Genomic DNA, 23,860 nt, shown 5'->3' on the forward strand with positions numbered 1-23,860 from the left:
CTGACCTCTTAGCAGCATTCAACATTGTCAACTGTGCCTGAAACAGTTTCTCCCTGTGGTTTCCATGACCCGCCACTCTCCTCATTGTCCTTCTCCATCTCTAGTTGATACTCAGCTTCCTTTACAGGCATCTCTTTCATGCTCCTTAAACACTGTAATTTCTGTAGCAGGGCCTATTCTCTCCTCTCTCCACACCTGTTTGCCAGGCATCTGATCTACTACCCTGATTCCCAAAAGGCCACTGACTCAAACATCTGTCTCCTGAGATGTCTCACTGACAGCTCCACAGGCATCTCAAATACACGTGCAACACTGAGCTCATGTCTTCTTCCCAAGCCAGTTTCCCAGCAGTGGCATCAACCATCCAGTCTAGCTCAGGCTAGAAGACATAACCAGAAACACTGGAGGAAAATGGCAATGGAACAATATCCATAAAATACTGAAAGAAAAAAGCTGGCAACCTGAAATTCTATTTCCAAGGAAAATATCCTTTGCAAATGAAGATAAGATAAAAATAATCTCAGAGACAAAAATCTATGAGAATGAATCTACACTATAAAAACCACTAAAAGAAAATCTTCAGAATGAAGGACAATGACACCAGCCTGAACCATGAAGTGGCAGGAAAGAATGAAGAACACCTAAAACGGGTAAATATAAAATAAAGCCTTAGTATCTTCAAATATGCACACACAAACAAAGAGAGCAAGAGAGAGAGACAGAGAGACTACAAGTTTCATTTAAAAACTTGATTGTTTCACACAAAAATAACAATACTATGGAGTGGAGTCTATGCAGAAGTAAAATGTAAGATAAGACCACAAACAGAAGGGAAGTTAATCAAAGTATACTGTTGTAAGGTTCTTACACTGTTCATGAAGTAGGATGATATTATTGGAAGGTGGATTTTGATAATATAAAAATGAAAATTGTAATTTTCAGCAACCACCTATAACAAAGTCCTCAAGAAATTCCCAAATATTAAGTTCGAAGGAATATAAGCTCACAATAAAAACTCAAAAAACATCCAAGAAAATATGGTTACATAAGCAGAAAAAAAAAAGACAATAGAATTAGATGCACATTGAGCTCAGATAGAAGATGTAAAATAAGCATTTTAACATGTTTAAAAATTAAATATGGGTATTAGGAATGTAAGTGAGAGACTATAAATAAATAACAAATCAGATTTTTAAAAACAATATAAAAATTCTATAACCAAAACAAAATAACCTGAAATTAAAAACTTAGTGATATGTTAAAAGGCAGACTACTCTTGGTTGAAGAGAAAATTAGAAAACAGAAAGTTAGAGCTGGATAAATAACCAAAAATTAATACCACAAACTATTCAAAAATGAATTCAATTGAATGTGTGTGTATGTATTTCTGATTCATAAAAATAAATTCCAATTGATTTACAGACCTAAACTCAAAAACAAAGCAGAACTACAGAAGTATTCAAAGAAATTTTAGGCAAATATATTGATGAATTTAGGGTAAATATGACTTCTTAATATAACATTTAAAAAACAAAAGACATGTAGACAACATTAATAAAGTTTGACTACATCAAAATTTTTTAATTCTAAAGGATAAAATACTATATAAATTAATATAAAATAAGATTAAAAATTTACAATAAAAAACAAAGATTGTTATCCAAAAAATAATTTTTAAAAAGCCACACTTTTGAAAAATAGGCCGAAGATTCAAAGACTCTTCATTGCCAATAAATACATGAAAGATACATAATTTCAAGAATAAAGAAAATGAAATAATGAGTGTTAACCTCAGATTTTTAAATCAGAATATCTATAGTCTGGGGGTATGTGAGTTGTTATGATGGCTGTGGAGAGGAATTCAGCATTCTCAATCAAAATTTTAAATGTACATAGATTACAACAAGCAATTCACCTTCTTAGAATCTATCTTAGCTAAACATTTACATCTATGCAGAAGTAGGAATATACAATGACTATCATTTCATTTCTGTTCATAATAGAGAAAACAGTTACCTCTGGGAGGAACTGGAATTGTCAGTTACTTATTTTATTTGTAATGTCTGAATTTTTAAATTAGATTCAGGTTTGAAATTTAAAATAGTGATGAAAAAGATATGGTAAATCCAAAAATTACTGAATTACTAAGAATTATACAATGAAATATTAAGTGAAAACACTAAGGCATGTTTAAATAATCTGTAACACCATTTGGGTCTCCCAAGAACAGCAAAATATAGCATTAGTTTATGCACAGAAAAGATCTGAAAGGCTGATTAACTAAACAGTATGAGTAGTTTTCTGTAAAGAAAAATGAGGTTTGAGAATCTGAGAATGTTGGGAATGGGAGACCTTCCTAACAATACTTATTACTCTTACATTAAAAAAAGAAAACTCACAGACACACAAAGAAATTAAACCTTCTTCCATCTGTACCATTTTTCTAGGTTCCACATATATGCGTTAATATACGATATTTGTTTTTCTCTTTCTGACTTACTTCACTCTGTATGACAGTCTCTGTATGACACAAAGAGAAAAACAAATATCGTATATTAACGCATATATGTGGAACCTAGAAAAATGGTACAGATGAACCGGTTTGCAGGGCAGAAACAGAGACACAGATGTAGAGAACAAACGTATGGACACCAAGGGGGGAAAGTGGCGTTGGGGGGGGGGGATGAATTGGGAGATTGGGATTGACATATATACACTAATATGTATAAAATGGATGACTAATTAGAACCTGCTGTATTAAAAAATAAATTAAATAAAATTCAAAAAAACCCTTCTTCCATCAAATATGTGTAATTTAAAATTAATGTAATCATGGAGGTTTATCTTTTTTTCCTAAATTGTTTTTTACTTAAATGAAAATTTTAAATGGGCATCTGTGATTTCTACTAGAGTCTTTCAGCGTACGGAAACTTCTTTCCAACCTAACCTGAGGAGATACCAAAATTGTTCAGCCTTGCAGAACAAAACAAATAAATAAAATTCCACAGTGAACACTCATTGCCAGGCTTTTTTTATCTTATGTTTATGAGCATGCCTCTTCTAGAAACAATAACACCCAGTGTAAAATGACTCACTATTATACAGATTTAGATATATTGCTAGTCAACTAATGTTTCCTAAAACAAAACAAAAAAATGCTGAAACTCCTGTTACAAAATGATTACTCTATGAGCAGCTGTTATTCCTGGCTCCCAAGGACAGCATCTAAAGAGCCATTCTATTGTGTAACCCACCCCCAGGGCAGCTAAAAGCTGAATGAAAAAGTATAAATTGAGATATTCTGGACATTGTACCTTTCCTACTTCGGTCCCTTTCCCTCACCTAATACCATTCACAAAATCCCCTTTTAGTAATACCAAGTTACTTTTAAAATTTGGTTTCATTAAAAGTCTCCGCTGAGATGAACAGCTAGTACACGAATTTACAACACAATGATTTCTTTACAGCTCAGTTATTAAACTGAAAAAGAGTGTTTATAATCAAAGTGCTGACACAACGTTAACAACAATGGTGAGAAAGGCATTGTTAGAATATGGCTATCATAGTTGTTTGTTATTTGTCCTAGAGGGAAATCATGTTCCAATGGCTCTTCTATAAAACATCAATTAAAGAAATGTCAATACCAACATTCTTAAGCTGCCTTGTAAGGAGCTCTCATTTTAGCTGACATATCCATAAATGACACTAAAGCCAATTTTCAGTGCTATAGAAAAATTACAAGATTGAAGTACCTCCCCACAGCCTTATTTATCTGACGTGTTCATTACAGAAATGCAAAACCATAAAATAGGGCTGTCTGAGCTGGGAAAACAAAGACTAATTAATCACATTAACGGAAAACTAGCTTACAAAGTGCTGATCAACAAAACACTGAAGAACAATTTCTGGAGATGGGGCTCAGTTATCAGGGTTGAAGAGAGGATGGAATCTCATGTTAGGATGGGGCTGACAAGAATTCTGAGTGATTAGGAAATTGAATGACAAGTTTCCTACAGTAATCCTCTGAATGGAAATTTCATAGGGTCCAATAAATTTTATACCAGCAAGTGAGTTACCTAATTTAGATGCTCACATCTAATTTGTGTTATAAGTGAAAATATATATTCATTCAACAGATATTGGTGAATCACCAATATTGTGTCCTAGGCACTGGGTAACAGCAATGAATGACAAAGATACACTCTGGCTAGGAGAGAAGACAAACTGAATCAGTAGATTATTTAAGGTAAAGGATGTTAAGCACTTGAGAGTGGGCCATGGAGTTCTCTAGGGAAAGGTGATGGCAGCAGATCCTGGCGTTTTCTAATAGGAAAGGATATCAGAAAGTAAGAGAAAGAATATCTGGTAAGGTTTCATAAGCCATGAAAAAAAGTCGATGGCCTGAAGCCACTGTAAGGTTTGAATGCACCAAGGACATATAACCTGATTTATATTTTAATCAGATCATCCCAATTGCTGTGTTGACAGACAACAAAGGTTCAAGGGTAGAAGGGTGAAGAGAAGTTAGCAGGTTACTACCATATCCAGGAAACAGGTAATGAGCCGATTAGTCTGGACTATGTCAGCCGAGGTGACTAAGAAGTGGACAGGATACTAGATTCACTTTAAAAGTAGACAAGACAGGATCTACTGTCAGACAGATATGAGGTATGAGAAAAAGAAAGCATCAAATCTAACTCTGAAGTTCTTGGCCTCAGCAGCTGGAAGGCCTGGAGATACGGAAGCCTGCAGAATATCTAGAATTCAGTTCAGGACAGGGTGAATTTGAGCTATTGGACATGCTAGAGGAGATGCTATCATAAAGTTGGCCACAAGGGTGAGACTGAGCTGGACCAGAAATGCCCAAGCCATCAATGCCTAGATGCTGTTTACAACCATTAAAGCTATGAGATGGGATGAGGTTACCAAATGGGTTAATGTAGAAAAGAGGACCACATTTTGAACTCTGGGGAGTGAGAGGAAAAGCAGGAGAGTGCAGGATCCTGGAAGCCAAGTGAGGACTGCTTCAAACAGGAGACAGTGATCAACAGAAGTTTCTAAGAAAAAGTGGGGCAAAGCCTATGACTGGAATAAATTTAAGAGAGAAGTGGGGGAGAAGGGTCGGAGAGAGTGAATAAAGATAAGCCTTTTCAGGAATTTTACTATATATATAGGGGCGTGGAGAAATAGAGTGGGAGCTAGTGGGAAGAAAGATCAAGAGAGGTTTTTTGGTTTACTTGAAGATGGAAAAAATAACAGTGTGTGGATGATAATGAGAATCATCTGGAGAAGGGATGTGGGCGAGAAAGGGATGAATTACTGTAACTATGATCCTGTGTATAAGAGAGTGGATGGCCTTAGGAGAAGAGATATTATAGATATGAAGCAGGTAGAAACGTTAAGATCTCTACTGGTGTCTTCCCATTTCTCCATGAATATGAAGACACTTCTTGAGGTGAGGGTGAGGATGGAGAAGATGGGGAAGCTTGAGGAGAAAGAAGATATGAAACAGTCAATCAGGAGAGTAGTAGAGTGAATGAGTGATGGGAATGCAACATGAATTACCCACACCGTTGAGGACCAACCTCCAGTTACAAACTGAAAGCAAGAGCGATCTGCATATGGGGTGTTTCTCCACAGCCATACTCAGCTACAGAGGTGCAGGTACGGAGTAGATAGATAGTTGGATTTACCAGGGTTGAGTTATACCAAGGAAGAGTAACAAAGTCAGAGAGTGGCAAGGGAGCTATGTGCAAGGAAATATAGCAGCTTAAACAGAAGTAAGGACATGAGGGGAGGGAGAGACTGAAAAGTTGGGAGCATTACTGAATCATACGTCACAGTGAGGTGAAAGGATTGCTGGAGTCCCAGAACCAGAGGGTGTGGGCTAGACAGACAGAAGGTAGTCAGAGAAAGATGCCTGAAAATGAAAGATGGCACTGAAAATACAACATACCTAGTGGAATGCCGAATGGTTAAGAGTGAAAACTAATTACCCTTTCAAAAGGCTGTCTTTCTACTGTACACCCTTTAGTTCTCTGTTACTGCAACAACAAATTACCTCAAATACAGTGGCTTAAAACAACGTAAGTATGTACAGTTCAGTAGATCAGAATTCCAAAATGGGTCTCACTGGGCTAAAATCAAGGTGTCAGCAGGTCACTCTCTTCTGGAGGCTCTCAGGGAGAATCTATTTCTTTGCCCTCTGCAGCTTTTAGGGGAGCCCACGTGCCTTGGTCCTAGGCCCTCCTCCTCCATCTTCAAAGCCAGCAACAGCAGGCCAAGCACTTCTCACATCACATTACTCTGACCTTTTCTGCCCCCCTCTTCCTCATTTAAGGACCCTTCTGATTGCACTGAATGCACCCAGGTAAACAGAATAATATCCCTATTTGTAAAGCCAGCTGATCAGCAACCTTAATGCTATCTGCTACCATAATTCCCTTTTCATGCAACATAACATACAGGTTCCAGGGTTTAGGATGTAGACATGCCGGCGGCGGGGGGCGGGGGAGATGTTCTCACTACATTTTAACAATTTAAATACTATCATACAGCCATATGTATGAAAGGACGATAACAGAAGAGGAAATCATACTCTCTGTTTCAAATTACATCCCCCCCAACCATTTATCTTTCTAATGTCATTCCTTACAGCAGTATAAAATTTACTTTGAGGTTTGCAGAGCACCTATCTGATAGCAAGCCAGGCATATGCTCGATAGCAAGGAGAAGCACCTCTATAATTTAAGACTGGTCAGAGGTAATCTACATGGAACTTCATGGCATTTACATAATAGTATTTCCAGGATCCTAAGCAAAGTACTTGAAACTGAACATACATCTTACTTTTTAAAACTGTACAACATTTGGCTTTCAAATAAAAACCCAGCTGGTTTATTCTTTCTTCCCAGCATGACCTTCGATAGCAAATAACAAAGTACATGACTTCTTCATCCTGCCACTGGACTAGTTTTTGCCGTTCATGAGAAACGCCTGCATTGCACTTTTTTTTTCCCCTCCACGCTTCCTAGGGATCTCTTTCCTCATTGCTAAGGAGATGTGCCTTTTGGCCCAGTGACCTCCGGGCATGCACATCCTGGTGTGCAGTGCAGTATGCTATGCTCCCCATAATGTCAGTCATTATTCTTCCTGACTTTACTTGTGCTCTCTGGTTGAAGCACTTAAGATTAATGAGGCATTTGTTCTCAATCAAGAAGCTATTTATGAATATAGTTCCACTTACAAAAAGCTATGTAGATTTCTCTTTCTCTCTCTCCATTACCAAAGTGGGGTAGGGAGGGATTGCGTCTTTTGAGCAAAAGGGAGAAGAATGAACAGAAAAAAAAAAAGATTTGTGACTTTTTTAGCCTGTAAGCAGTTCCCGAACAGAAAGGCCTCCACATCATAGCTATGCTGTCAGGATAATTGATATCCTCAAATGCGCTGTTCTGTTTGCTTAAAGTAAAATAATTATTACCACCCTGGCCTTTGTGAGCCAAGGTTTAAGTCTGCAGCTGTTCAGAAAAATCTGCCTCCTCAGGAGGGAAAAGGTAATTCTGAACTCAAATGCGTCACCTCAAATGGGAGAGTGTGGTCTGGCTAGCGGCTTCCAGGGACACCTCACTGGAGAGGAGGATTGGCACAAGCAACCACTTGGCTACACACAGCCATGGCATTCAACAAGAATACAGCCTTTCTTTTTCTACTAGTTTTACTGTGTCTGAGGATCAAAGTCAGCCTTTCAGACTGACAGCCTCTCACCACCTGGTCTTGACAGTATCCCATGGAATTAAAAAAAAAAAAAAAAAACACAGCATAAAACACATCACAGGGAGCAGGCGTGCCACCAGGACCGCTCAAGGCTATAGCCAATCAGATCTAAACATCAATGGCTCCAATCTACAAAGCCAATTCAGAGCTCCTTGTTAAAGAAAACTGCCAACTTGGTTGTCAATTGGGAAACTAGATTCAGGGGATCATCCAGCTCTGGGAAAGGTCCTCCAGGCAGAAACTAGAGTCAATATGAAAGAGTAAGGATACTGCTCTACTCAACCACCCAATAACTCTAATCATTCCATATTACCCTATTAGTGCTGACTTTATTTTCAATGTAAACAAACAAAAATCATTCAGATACATTGCTCAGAATTAGGCCGGTTGTTCAGCCTTCTTTCCACTCTAAAAACAAGTAACTGAGAAGAGTAAAAAAAAAAGAGTGTGGGACTAAGAGTGAGAGGCCTGAGTACTGCCATGAATCTGGGCTCTCTTACCATATAGAGGGGTGATCCTGGACAAAGAAGTGACTCTCTCAAACCCCTGGCTCAGTATCTGTAAAATGAAATTTCTGAGATGGATGAAGAATCCTTTAGTCTTTGCCAGTACTAAATTTTATGGAAGCTAGAAAAATTCTATCCTTGCTACTTATATTGGTTTATATTTAAATCAGCAGTTATTCTGAATCTGTAGGTCAAACATTTTAAAATGAAACTATTACTTTTTTTAAAACACAAGACTTCCAAGAGCCAAATGACTGGCAATTCTAACATCTATTATCAGTACCACTATTTTTATTTGAGGAGTTGGAGAGGAGATATAATGGTTGTATTATGCGATAAGGGTAACATAATCCTCAGCCACATACATTTTCTTTAATTATCTCTACCCTAAGAGAATTCCCATGTCAGAGAGAAAGAAGAGAAAGCACTGCCTTCAGATTTAACAGAGTGCGGTTAGGGTTGCTTCGTATCAGTTACGCCCCTATCTATAGGACCAGCCTCAATGCAAAGTAGGAGTCAGACTCTACCTATTAGACCACCTTCCTCCATTATTAGCCAGAGTACATAGAGTTATAGGGATTGGGACCTCATCGTTCCCAAAGATGAGTTACCAACTTTCCAAGAAGTTGACCATTTTTACCTGAGCCTTAAGGGTACGGAGTTAAGACTAAGGTATATGGGCTTCCCTGGTGGCGCAGTGGTTAAGAATCTGCCTGCCAGTGCAGGGGACATGGGTTCGAGCCCTGGTCCGGGAAGATCCCACATGCCGCAGAGCAACTGAGCCCGTTTGCCACAACTACTGAGCTTACGCTCTAGAGCCCGCGAGCCACAACTACTGAGGCCGTGAGCCACAACTACTGAGCCCGAGTGCCACAACTACTGAAGCCCGCACGCCTAGAGCCCGTGCTCCCCAACAAGAGAAGCCACCGCAATGAGAAGCCTGCACATCACAACGAAGAGAAGGCCCCATTCGCTTCAACTAGAGAAAGCCCATGCGTACAACTAAGACCCAATGCAGCCAAAGATAAATAAAAATAAAATAAATTAATTAAAAAAAAAAAAAGACTAAGGTATATTCCAAAGATTAAGAGTTCAGATAAATGTGTTCCAACAAATGACATAGATTCTTTAGCTCATAAGCTTTAGCAACACTGTGGGGTTGGGTTTTTTAAAGACCAGTACCTCAGGTACTTCCAGATTTTAACTTTGTGATTATGATTCATGCAGAGAAAACACTTCACTTTCTTTCAAAGGCCAAAGAATAGCTATGTGCAGCCTTGGAGGGCATGAATGGCAACCACTACTCAATCTATAGATGCCACTTATTTATAATCAAGCAATAAAAATAAATAAACAGCACCAAAATGTTTATTTTTAATCACTGCAATTGCTTATTCCACTCTTTGTAAGAGGAAAGAAGATGCTAATTCCAAATGATTATCAAGGTATAGCCTGTGCTCATATCTGTTAGTCCATTTAAAAAAAAAACAAAGAAGCAAAATAAAGACAGTGAATAGATAGGTGGCCAAGGTGAAAACCTATTTCATGTTTGGGTTTTGATTTCTTAAAACCATTTTGAAAAAACAAAACAAAACAGAATGCTATGTTTGTTATACATATATAGTACAACTTTATTATTCTACAGAGTGTAATAAATGCTCTTCAATAGATAATAAATGTGTGCAATTACCTAGTTCATGTATTTCATTATACAGAATGAAAATTCTAACCTTTAAGGTGTTTTATTTTAATTTTCCATTTCAAAATCTACCTTTTCATAGCATGGCAATATCCACCCAACAATATAATATACAACTGTGTATTTTACTCTATTACTTTGCAACGAAAATATTTAAACAAATTCTCCTAAATTAAGAGCAAAGGGATATATTGAAATAAAAAGAAATCCCGAGGATGATGTGCATTGCCACAGATTCCTGAACATCAGGTAGATAAAGTTATAGTAAGGCCTTTAAAGTCACTTTTTAAAAAACAATGAAAGTTTCCTTGAACACATAAAATCTACACTGATCCAGCCAATAATTACCAATGTCACTTCCAATTCCTATACTTTTCTGTTACTCATCACCTCTGACCAGGTTAAGAAATACAGGAATAAATTTACATTTCTTGAAGGTGCCCAATTCTTAAGGAAAACTAATTAAGGCAAAATGGAAATAAAAAACAACACAGAATCAAGGGATTTTAGGGTGAGAAGAGGCCTTAGATATACATCTCTAGTCAAACCTTCTCATTACGTTGCTTTTAAATCTTCCTGTAATTAAGATTTTAGATTATAGGTATGTGAGCTACTGTGTCTACCCCTCCCTTCCCCCCAAGAATTACATATGGTGATTAAAAAAGCTCCCTAGTAAGGCATAGCACAAATGATACTTTACTTGGACTTTTTCACACTGACAATGAAAACCTACAGCACAGGCTTAATGCTACACTGGACAGAAGACTGGCAACTCAAGATTTGTCAGAGTCATAAATCTGAGTATGACGTGACTTCCCATATGTTAAATTACCAATCTTCCCATGAAGTTTTCACTCCCATTTTGGCACTAAAACAAAACCTCACAGTGACCCCCACCGCAAAAGAAACATCCAGATTTCCTGCAAAGAAACAACCACCAAAAAGCTACATTATTCCTAAATTTTAAAAAGAGAAAATCTTATCCATATTCTTCTTTAACCTCTTAACCTGCTTATATTTTATTCTTTAGAATTCCATTTATAAATTCTTTAGAAGACAGTATAGAAAATCCTCCTGTGATTTATTAGCATATTACCTCTTAATACTCTACAGAGTATTCAGCACATAGATTATTATTTTTTACAATAAAAGTATTTAAGTTACCAGTTCATTTCCAGACATTTAACTAACATCCTCCTTCATAATTAGAAGTGAAGCCCTAAAGTAGAGTTCAGGAATTTTACAGAAATACTCAGACTCAAAAACAATTTTTCAAAATAGGGATAAAAAAGAAAATGGTAGGGAAAAAAACCTGAAAGAAAGCAATACAAATTCTGTAATTTTACAGTGAGAATATTACATTATATTTTTAATTAGCAGTAACTTGTAGTCATTATAAAATGGAAATCCATAAACAGATTAGACACAAAACTCTAGTAATTTAGGTCAAAAGTGATTAGATTCAAATTAAGACTCAAAATAGCAAGAAACACATTCTAGAATCAGAGTAATGACATTCAACACCTAAAAACAGAACTTGGTAATGTTTGGAATGCACTCTAAAGCGCTACTATAATGAAGGAGTAAAAATGGCTCCAAAATGAATTACATAATCACAAAAGGGTTGGAAACAAACAGAGCTCAAAATAAAATACTCTAATAAACGCAAACATAGCTTTCATACAGATCTATTTATCTGAGCAGTACTGAAATGGGACAAACAGGCACAAAGCAATGATATTTAATTAGAACTATGAGATATACAACCTGAATGTCAGGAGAGACAGGTATGTGGGGAATTATTTCACTGTTTCATTTCATTTCATTTGAATGTGAGCAGGGAGCTAGGATTCTAGAATCCAAGTTAGGGTGTTATTCAAAATTTGTAACTAATCTCTCCCTCTAACACATGCAGGTAAAGCTGCAATACAGCTTGTTGTTTCTTATTTTAGATGACGTAAGTGGCTAAAGTAAAGAAATAATAGCAAAATGAAACACAGTGAGGACTAAACCAAAACTGGAAATGGTGAGAGCACTGAAGGTCACAGACCAAGGTCACAGATAAAGGCTCTGCAAGTTCAGAAATGATCCAACACTATACCAGGTGTTAGGGGTGTTATAGAGAAAAATGAGACAAAGTTCTGGCCTCCAGTTACTTAAAAACTAGCAGGGCAGTTTGGTCCGGAGCAACTTCCACGCTTTACAATTGGTAAATAAAAAGACAGCTGGTCTGTGAACATTGATTCCAGCCTTATGTACATTCTCACCCACCAAGCCCAAGTTGAAGCTGACAGAATCTTCTAATGTATGAACTTATTTACTTAGTTATGGTCTGGGACTGGATGAAATAATCACTGAGATGCCTTTGCTTCCAAAATTTAAATAATTGATACTTATCTCTATGATATAGTGTTCTTTTTTTCCCAGCTTTATTGAAATATAATTGACATATTGTATAAGTTTAAGTTCTACAATGTGATGATTTGCTATTTCTATATATTGAGAAATAATTACCACAATAAGGTTCATTAACACTTCCATCACCTCACATAATTATCTTTTGTGATTAAATCATTTACGATCTACTCTGCTCTCTGTGGTGAGAGCATTTAAGATCTACTCTGTTGGCAACTTTCAAGTATCTAATAAAGCATTGTTAACTACAGTCACCATGCTATATACTAGATCCTCATAACGTATTCATCTTGTAATTGAAGTTTGTACCCTTTGATCACCTTCACCCATTTCACCCACACCCCCCGCCCCTGCCAATCACCAATCTATGCTCTGTGAGTTCAGGTTTTTTTTAGATTCCAATAGAAGTAAGAGCATACAGTATTTGCCTTTCCCTGACTTATTTCACTAAGCATAATGCCCTCCAGGTTCATCCATGTTATCACAAATGGCAGGATTTCTTTCCTTTTTTATGGCTGAATAATATTCATTGTACGTGTATGTGTGTGTGTGTATCTACACACACACACACACACACACACACACACACAACCTTTTTTTTAATCCATTCACCCATCAACACTCTCTTTAAGAAGAATCTTTAAAAAATAGAACTACCACATACAATTCTCACACATACCTTATGAAAATGAATACAAGGTGTTTCAGGCTACCCTCTTCTTACCTCAAGATACTCAAAGCACTAATCATAAAAGGAAACAGAATTAACTGAAACAATCACATTTGTTGTATAAATACATATCCCGAGCAAAATATGCTCTTGGAGTGTTTTGTGTTCATGATGAATAAGCCTTACCTTCACAAACCATGTTTAAAAAGAAAATCCCAGGAAACAATTAGTAATTAGAGTTAATGAAATAAAAGCCAGCAATGAAATAGCATTTGACCTCAGCTGCTTCGTTAGATTTCCATTAGCTTTTTTAGAGCTTCTATTTATCAATAAAAGGAGGTCTAGGACTCCTCTGGAACCTAAAACTAACAGTGTGAGACTGATTCCTAAGTAAGCAAGTTCTAAGCGTACTTTCAAAATGCAATCATTTCAGCCACAAAATCCAAAGAATCATACTTAAGTGCTTAGTAAAAAATTAATATTGCAATACTCAATGCCACACTAAATATGGGTGTTAAAGCCAAAATATCAATATTATCAGTTACTTCTCGGCAACGATTAAAATAAAATTCAATTATTTCTCAGGAGAAAAATTTAGAAATAGAGCTTCATGGACAAAGTTCACTCAAAACGAATAAACTGAAAAAACAATTGGCTCACTGAGAATTCAGATAATTTCCAATTAGAACTAAGAAATTATGTAGGTTTAAAAAAATCAATGCAAAGCTGTATTTAAGAGCTCCCATTTTTATTGCAAATTAAAAGAGATTTACATGGTATCAATATTAAAATACAAAAGGCACACTGTATTTTCTGAGGGTGCGGAGGGGTTAAGGTTAATAGAAAGATGCTTCAGATCAGTTGCAGAGTGATTAAGTATTTCCTTCTGTAGACATGCTAAAGGAAAATGACGTAATTGATCAGAAGCTGCCTTAGAATCAGGGTGGCTGGCCTAGGCCTGGCCCTGGCTCTGCCATGCAAAGGACAGTAGTACCTTGGGTAACAGGACTGCTCGGTGTGTGAGCACAGGAGCCAAGCAGTAACTGTGGATGGAACAGAGAACTCTTCATGCCTTGGTGAACTGGATTAGAATATCTCTAAATTCTAAATCTATACTTCAGGGTGAATGAGGGGATATCATTAGTAAAACTGACTCTACAAGGCCTTACTTTGGCTCATATAATATGAATAGAACCAGCTTGATAAATAAGAGCTGAATATATTTATTATAGCAGGACTTCATGGCTGTTTTAAAGATGCTGTACGTTTATACAGTTTTTGTTAACATAATGAACACACCAAAGGAAATACCAAAATGTTATCTGGGCCCACTAATGAAAAGAATTCTTAAGTTGGAGATGTTACCTCTAATATGAAATCAGATTATTTGCACTATAAAGAGTGTCCATATTTTGCCCCATTTTCCCCTCACTACCCAGAGTGAATGCCAGCAATAAAATCATACAGAAAGACGTTCTCACAGATGCCTTTAATTTATAGTCACCATATGTCTATTTCAACACTGAGAGCTAAACATACATAATCATGACATAAATTTTCCTCATGTAAAGCATTGTCCTTCCGGTTTGTAACTTTGGTTGCAAGGAAATTTAATTCATTATCATTAGAGGTCATTAAGGAATAAAGCAAATGCTACTATTATAATCAAAATCAAGCTGAGCATCTGCTCTGAGATCAAGAGTGAGGGATACAGTCTTGAGATCTGATCGGTCTTCACTTTCAAACATGTTCTGATACCTCTTGAAAGAGAATTTTTAAGAAAAGTTAAGGTAGCACATAATCAAATGGCAAAATGGGTGACACGGTGGATTAACAGAATGGAACGTAATGCTTGGATGTAAGCTAAAGTTTCAACAGGGTCTTCAGGAAAAACAGTTTAGGTGAAGAGAAATCTGTGTTCTCCAAGTGGGGAACCATTTGTTGTTGAAGTTTCTATCTCAAGTTCACAGCAATGCCTAGCACAGAACACTCTAAAATTTTCTAAAGTATGAATGTACGAATGAATAAGCGGGGAAGACCTCACGCTAGTGGAATAGTTGTGAATTAGCACAGTTTCCTGAGAGGTCACTGAAGATTCCCACCTTCACTGTTACTTAGAAGACTTATTTTCAAGAATTGCAAAATAGAGCTGGGCAAGAACATGAAGCAATAGTTTGGACATGCTCTAATAAACCAGTAGTCTCCATAGGTTCCTGAGCAAACGGTGATGCCTAGAAGTGTATTTAAAATTTCCACAATGGATATAGAGCTACCAGGTAGGATGATTTGGAAAGAGAAGACAAAGAAATACAGGTAACTGTGGAATGGCACACAAAAGCATTGTGTACTATCTTACCTGACCACTAGATTTAAATGGACCCACAGTGGATGGAGTGAGAAAAGGAGCTAAAAGATACTAAAATTAGCCACTTACTGCTGTCCATGCATTTCTTTTGCACCGGGCACATAGCCATCCAACACAGATCTCATGAGAAGGGATACCATAACAACCTGTAAAATAATAGTATGGATCCATTAATTAAAGTCTTTTGCATTTTGACAATATTACACATTTTAGCACTGAATAAATAAAATCGGAACAGCAGCCTACCATACCATTTTTGATTCTCACTGCTTAGAACAAAACATTAGCAAGGCTGGCTCAAAGATACTTTTGGTTCCCATGCCTCATAGCTAATAGGATTATCACTGCCAGAAAAAAATGAGAGTGTGCATCTTAATAGTTACCAGTGCTCACAACAGTTATTATAGAGAATACTGATGATAATACTTAATGTGTGATTAGAAAATTTCTAAATTGTCAATTCTAGTCCTTTACTCATGCAAAACATATTTCAAAATAAGTTGCAATTTATGAAGCAAAGTTTGGGGAAGTTTTAAAATGACACAATAAATAAACTGTGACACGATATTTATGTACATAAAATCAGTGCATAAAATTAATGTAATGTAAAACTACATTTCAAAAATTATGTTTAATTAGCTTTAATTTCAGTGATAGGAACAAAGGATGCACAATTCATAGTTAGTGATGAAGAGCTGTCTTCAATTCTATTTGTCCATTCAGTACATGCCTGACTCAAAATGACGATGTAAAGAGATAGCTGATGATATAAATATATGTAGCAATTATATGGTATCAACAAACATGTGTTACTCTGGTTTCCTGAAGAAAGAGTTTTAAAAGATTTAAATGAGTAAAATTTAAAGGAGTAATTTTTAATATCAAATTTCTATAACATTTGACATGGGAAGAGAAAATAACAGAAATGTAATTACCCAAAGAAAAGCCTATCATAGTTACCCAAGACCATAAAGTGTTTAGTTCAAGCACATGTTTATAAAATATTATGGCCAAATTGCATAGCTAGTGCATTCTGGAGTCAAGATTAAATCCAAACTTGTTTGTGATATGGTGCACTGTCATATAAATATAATCACGTAGAGTGAATGTGTATATATATGTGTATGTGTGTTACAAACTGATAGAAGCAAATAAGAAGTTTTATATAATTACATTTCAAGCACATCATGTTCAAATTCCTTGGGGAAGATGAAAGTATCTAATAAATAAATGCTAGATAGCCAGGCAATTTCAACCTTAACACAAGACTGGTATTACTCTGGGGTAAATATAGAAGGTAATACCTTTATCATAAATCATTCATACTACACTGACAGACTCACACCATACGTAAGAACGTTAACAGAACATTTGACTTGGTAAGAGTTGGAATATTAAAATGCTTTAAAATAGAATTGCAATGTTTAATAGATCCATTTTATACATTTTAGAGGATTTAAATGGCAGACCAATCTAAAAAAATGTATTTGCCACTTAACGCAATTATGTAAAAACACCAAATTGAGACAGGTATGGAGCCTAACTTTCTCAGTCTTGGGGGAAAACAACTCTAAGCACTTTTTCCCCCGGGAAGGCAATGAAGATCTCCCTACCCTTACAAAGAATAAAATTTTAACTCGATAATTAAATTTAACAATAATTCCCCAAATCACCAAAAGAATACTCATTTCTCTTTCAAAAGTAACAAAGGAAAACGGTCATGAATCAACATTAGAGATTAAAACTCAATTTTTACAAACTTTAAGTAAAATTCAAGCATGTGAAAGGAATCCCACAATGACCCCAAACAAACAAACAGAACCAGATCTGTTCTCCACTCTGATACCACATAAAATTGGAGGAAAAAGGATGATTACACCCATTCATACTTTCTTAGAAGAAATGTGATACAGAATGATCCAACCATTAACAATGCCAACAGTACAATGTGATAGATTCGGCAGGTTACAAAGGGGTGAGAAATAGAGACTATGTGAAGCACTGAAAAGCCAGCGATTAATGAGTGATAGACTCATTTACTTGCATGAACCCGTACGCGGCACTTTGCACAGGAAATCAGAAGACTTGTTCCATCCTCTTCCAGGAAGGCGTTAGGTGGAGAATATTCTATATTTTCCTCGCTATAAATAAAACACATCTCTGGAATGAGGGGCTTAGTCTTTCCTCCTGAAGTAACCACTTCATCTAATTTTGTCTCCCATCTAGAATCATTTTCTTCATTGCTGCTATCTGGCTGAAAAACAGAATATTTCCACGTGAGCGAAGAACATGGAAAAGAGCTCAGATCACTTGCTGGTCACTCAAATCCCCTAATAGCTGTTAATCCACTAACTTCCAGCTGCTGTACTTCCCCTTGTTCTCCCAGACCCACTATTAGCTCTTTATCAGTGCCGCTCCTCAGGCTCCCATCCAGAAGCTAAGCTGTAAGAATGAGAGGGTATTCTGTACATCTGCTGGTACAGAAATCGATGAGCTACTAAAACTACGTTCTTAAATACATAGTTCATGAAAAGCATCAATTCTTCTGATGAACTTTTTTTGCTTCTTTATTTGCACTAGGTTAACAGATCTGATTTCATTTACTGAAGAATCTTACCTGGTTACACCTGAAGGAGTAGCTTCAAAGACCTCAGTTTTAATTTGTACAACAGTATTTAGAGAGTTTTTGAAGGCTTTTTGACTCACCACAAAGTTTTAAAACAGCGAGACAGAAAGATCTAGCAAATGTCATTAAATAACAAAGGATAATGTTCAAAAAGAAATCGTCACCTCTCACCAAAATTTACAACAAATATTCAGTGTTTATTTGAAACTAATTAATGAACTATCTTATTATCCCCAGAGACCCTATATTAATAAATTTCCCCAAATCTTATAATTTTAGTTGGAATTTTTTAATTATCGGGGAAATATACAGGCAGATTATGATACAGAAGCAAGAATCAATATAAAGGTAAGTTTTCCCAAGAAAATACAGAAAATTAGTGACTAAATGGGAAATAAAAATAAGGTTAATCACTCACCAGTGTCACATTCAAAGACAAGTGAATGAACTACTTCCTCTATTTACAAAGGTCTGAGAATGTGGCACATCACACATATTCATGCTCTGAAACGTCTAACCAGAATTACTTAATGTGGAACTCTAGGAATGATGTGATCTTGAGTAAAATATTTCTGACCCTATCAGTGGAAATATAACCCAGAACACAATGTTTACATCAACAGACTTTAAAATATATTGTATCTAAAAACGGATCTGGTAGTTTTACTCTTACCAGATTCTGAAAGATCATTTTGTCTGTGTTAGTGCTGGAGAATGTGGCCCTCTGTGACCTAAGATGCTATCAGCATAACATATACAAAATGACTTCTGAAAATAATATCATGAAGGGCTGGCTGATGAGGGTGAACTGGACAATTCAGTTTGCATTGAGTCCTGCTGTGTCTTTTGCATGTTCCACATGGGAAGATGAAGAGAGATATTTTAAATGTGGGCCCAGAGCCGACATTTATATGATTGAGAGTAATATTTTCAAACATAGAGCAGAGACTAGATCTAAGTTCTCTTTGTAAGCTTCTACTATTCTTAAGCTTTAAGCTCTGTGTTTCTTGGTGAAAGGGGTAGAAAGAAAGGTTGGAATTGCCCCTTGACTGAAATAAACCAAGACATTCAAAAATGATAAAGCACTGTCACAGAAAAGTCTCTCAAGTGGCACTCAGGAATTCCATTTGCTGCTCTATGATAGCCATTAGCTACAGAAGTACTAATGTCTTCCTTTTCATGTGCCTACTAACCCTACAGAGATTCACCTGTGTTTTCACAGTCACACAAAGTGCTGCAGTGAAAGGAGACGTGGGCAGGGGCCCCTCCCGCTGGCTACCTTGTAGTAGGGCATGAGCAGAGCACAGATGGCACAGTGCGGCTCCATTCTGCCCATGGCTGCATTATACTCTTGCTCGGCCACAAAGTTTGGGGACTTCGTCTGCCAAAGGTGGACCAGAGGCTTTGCCCAAGACTCGGTTTCTTCCACTTCCTCCTCAATCGATGGAACCTCGGGCAACTCTTAAGAGAAAGGGTGTGAAAACACAGTGAGCAGGGGACTCAGGTTAAAACAATAACCCTGATTATAAAAGAAGCACACACTCCAAAGTACCTGTGATATTAATGTCAGACAGGAAACCTATTTTATCTTTCAAATATATTCCGAGAGGTGAAACAAAATCTTCATCGTCCGCATCATCACCTGAGATCCAACGGCCACACAGACCACCCTCCTTTCCACTCCTTCCCCATCCCTGCCAGGAATCACTAAACCGCTCTCTCCTCTCAACTCCACTCCTTCCATGTTTCTTGTGCTACCATGATACCTCCCAGGGTAAAAGGGTTTATATGTGTGAGATTATCTTCCAGCTAGCAGTGGAATTTGCTAGCCACTATCTGTCTTACCGATATTTTTAGTTTTCTGACCTAACATTGTGCATGATTTAATAAAAATTTATTAATTGTGTTTCATTTAATTAACTTTTAGGTTCAAAATGCATGTAAATAACATTTACAGAGCACCTATCATGTGCCAAGTGATATACTGCCATTACATGGGTATAAAAGACAATCCCTATGCTAAATCTCATTTGTTCAATATGATTTCCCAGAGGGTCAAATCTCTTAAGCATGTATATCTGTTAACATGAAAGAGGCATAGATCTATTCCACAAAAATGACATTTTACAAAAATTTATAGAAGGCCAGAAAAATACAGAAAGACATAACAGGTTAAGAGTAAAAATTCCTCATGCCCATAGCAGAGGACAGTATATCGAAGCGGGTGGGAGCAACCACAGCTACCTCTAGTACTTGATGTCTGTACAGCTGTGATACACTCTAAACTTCCTCACCAGCTGTCTCAGTGCTACAAATAAATACTGTAGAGCAATGTCCTCAAGTCCCAGAAGGGGTATACCTATGAACTAATGTGCTCCTATCCTTGCCTTGTTGACTTACCTGTTTTAGAAAAAGTCAAAGTGGATTTGCTCAAGTGGAAAATAGGAAGAGCTAAATTAGGCTGAAAATAATTCAAAAGACATCAAATGCCAGCTGAAGCAAAAGAGAACGTTCCTGTTTCCATGGCGGTGCTGGTGGTGGTGACGGTATCGGCAGCAGTAGCAGCATTATTATTTACAGTGGAAAATGCTTAGCATTCAGTCAGAGGCAGTGTTTGAAACAAAGGTAAGAACCTTTGCCTACATTTGAAATAAAGTAATCTGACACTAAACGTTAACAGTTTCCACCTCAGTTTCCTTATAATACACAATAGAAGACTTACTGTGAAGACCAAAATTTGACAAATGAAAGATGGGAGTGAAAGTTAACCAGGAACTTGAAATACCAAAAAATCTAATAGCTAATATCTCCAACATATATACTAAAAATGAGATCTAAACTGAAAAAAAAAATCCTTGGGTTTGAATAACTTGGACTCTACTTATTGGCTCACAATGAATTTATCGTATCATTTGCTTTATTAAAAAAGATGGAAACTCACAAGACGGATGATGCTTTTATTCCTTTAGATGGTCATAAGATAAGGTGATGAGTTCTCAAAATATTTTTAGGGATTAAGGAAATATTTAATTCCTAAAAGCCTAGTGAAAATGAACAAGAAGTATGGGAAAAGAACCATTCTTAACAGTGGAGCCAGAGGGCAGGAAAGTGTGTGTGCCAAGCCCTCTGGCAGACTTGGTCTAAGACTTGATCTAGGACACACCTTGAACTTGTCCTCAGACTCAACACTGATCTGGTAGAGGACCCTGCTCTACAGCTGTCCTGCCCCAAAATGAGGTCATATTCTGGCCCAAAGAGCATTTGTCTTCTGTTTGGATGCTCTCCAGGCCAGAGTATGCAAAGCAGCATGGCAGGAACACTGTGCAGTCCCAAGTACAGGAACTGTCTGTCCAGAGACCTACCTTTCCCTCCACCCCCCCACCACACCACAAGGCTTAACAGGATCTTAGTCCCCTGACCAGAGATTGAACCTGGGGCCACGGCAGTGAAAGCGCTGAGTCCTAACCACTGGACCGCGAGGGAACTCCCCCAAAGACCTAGCTTTAAATTCTAACTCTTTCCGTAAGATAGATTCTCATATGGTGATTATTCCTTTCTCACCTATTTCGGGGTTTTTTTTCTTTTTAATATTAAAATGAAATAGTAAATGTAAAATTTCTTTTTAAATTCCAAAGTGCTAAAATTCTTTGTAAATTCTGAAGTGATTATATAATGCACATGTTATTACGTAAAATCCAGCCAATTATCTTACTTTCATATGATCTGTCTGTCAATTCCATGCTGAATTTTATGAGAGGGGAGAAAGAGATGGCATTTAATCATAAGTACGTGATAATGATTATTCAGATTTTAACTTAGTTTTATTTTTATTTATTTATTTATTTATTTTGCGGTACGCGGGCCTCTCGCTGTTGTGGCCTCTCCTGTTGCGGAGCACAGGCTCTGGACGCGCAGGCTCAGCAGCCATGGCTCACGGGCCCAGCCGCTCCGCGGCATGTGGGATCTTCCTGGACCAGGGCAAGAACCCATGTCCCCTGCATCGGCAGGCGGACTCTCAACCACTGCGCCACCAGGGAAGCCCTTAACTTAGTTTTAAAAGTCAGAAACATTGGCACATTCTTGACGGTAAGTATTTTGTCTTCCTGAAATTATCTCATCAAATTATTCACCCCTCCTCTATCTCCAAGAGCTCTTGCTTACCTTTGAACCATGGCAGTGTTCAAGAATAGACTAACCTTAGCTATTGGCTTTCCCAGACTCATGATATTCATGTAAACTACAAGCCTTAAATATTCTGGGGGGCAAAGTACTTTCAGGATATCTGAATACTCTCATCATCACACAATTCCAAATGAAAATCCTCCCTTTCAGCCTCTAAACACCTTTCCTGTTTCTGGTCTCTTTTTAGTGTACCTTCTTCATCCAGTTACTTTTGAAAAAAATACTTTCTATCTTCCAATATACGGAAGAGGGAAAATGTTTTTTGCGTCGTAGCTTCTAAGTGTTTTGATCATTTGGCATCACTATGCCTAGGAATTTCCTCTCCTCCTCCTCTTCAACTATAGTTAACTAATGAACCTCTAAAGTTACACTGTAATCTCGTTGGTATATATTTACTTCCCTATATGATGCATTTTGTAATTGTCAGGCAATGAAAATAGACCACACTGTTTTAAAGATTTTTTAAATATCAAATTAGTTTTCACAACACCTTCACAAAAGAAGAGGGCAGGGGCAGATATTAAACATACAAGGAGAGGGAGGAGATATGAGGATATATGTATATGTATAGCTGATTCACTTTGTTATACAGCAGAAACTAACACACCATTGTAAAGCAATTATACTCCAATAAAGATGTTAAAAAAATAGTTAACTATTATATAATATTAAGATATCAATATGTCACTAGTTAACTAGTAATAGCTAACTAGTAATTGATTGATTAATACTGTATTGTATATTTAAAAGTTGCTAACGGAGTGGATCTTAAAAGTGGATCTTTTTCTCACCACAAGAAAAAAATTCGTAACTGTGTGGTGATGTATGTTAACTAGACTAATTTTGGTGATCATTCCACAATATATACAAATATCAAATCAAAAAAAAAACATACAAGGACATGGACATTGTAAGCATTCAATGAATACCAATGTTTTTATTACTATAATTATCTCTTTAATATACCAGCACAGCAACATTCAGAAGCTCTGAGTCTCACCCCGAGTGCCACAGTTTGCTATAGAATCAAGAGAGAATGAGGCAACGGAAAGGTCCCTTGGTGCAAATGCATCAAAGTTTGGAAAAACATTTGGGAAATGTTACCAGCATAGAACTCCCTTCTTTCCCAACTGTAATTCTCAACAAGAACAAAAGAAGAGCTAATAGTGTAACAGCAGTTCTCAAAGTAAGGTCTGTGTACTCTAGGAGACACACAACACAATTTCATGAGGTCTGTATTGTCAACTTCATAATAACATGAAGGAGAAACTATAATAAAAATTAATTTAAAAAAACTGAAAAAATAATAACACAAAGACGTTATTTGCCTGTGTCACACTGCTGACATCTGTAATGGTGACACAAAAGCTATGAAGGGTAAAACTGTTGGTGCCTTAGCTTGAATCAAGGCAGTGGCACCAATGCAGTCGTTATATTCTTGACTATCTCAAATTTGCAGTTGGCGGTGGGGGGCTGTTCTCTTAACAATGCCTTGATGAAGCAAAAGGAAAAAATATCAATTTTATTAAATGTGCAATAAAATGGGATGTATGCATAAAGCACTTCTGCCGCACACTGAAGTTCAATGGTTGTCTTGGGAAAAGCACATGTGCAATTAATTGAA

The 23,860-nt window shown here is 36.9% G+C and overlaps 1 protein-coding gene across 5 annotated transcripts in view; it reads right to left on the reverse strand.

The window, feature by feature from the left end:
* KDM4C (lysine demethylase 4C) overlaps positions 1-23,860 on the reverse strand; it is a 400,055-nt gene that overhangs the window by 137,185 nt on the left and 239,010 nt on the right. For 4 of the 5 annotated variants that reach the window (XM_029201477.1, XM_029201479.1, XM_029201480.1 and 1 more), the window contains 3 exons: positions 19,334-19,515; positions 17,469-17,682; positions 15,498-15,574 (listed from right to left, as the gene is read on the reverse strand). In XM_029201477.1, the coding sequence (XP_029057310.1) occupies positions 15,498-15,574; positions 17,469-17,682; positions 19,334-19,515 (473 nt within the window). Of the gene's footprint in view, positions 1-15,497; positions 15,575-17,468; positions 17,683-19,333; positions 19,516-23,860 lie in introns of those variants that run through there. The other variant, XR_003790632.1, reaches the window with a different exon arrangement.

Source organism: Monodon monoceros, unplaced genomic scaffold, assembly GCF_005190385.1.
Source record: "Monodon monoceros isolate NGI ecotype Baffin Bay Population unplaced genomic scaffold, NGI_Narwhal_1 Super_Scaffold_5, whole genome shotgun sequence".
Lineage (NCBI taxonomy): Eukaryota > Metazoa > Chordata > Mammalia > Artiodactyla > Monodontidae > Monodon > Monodon monoceros.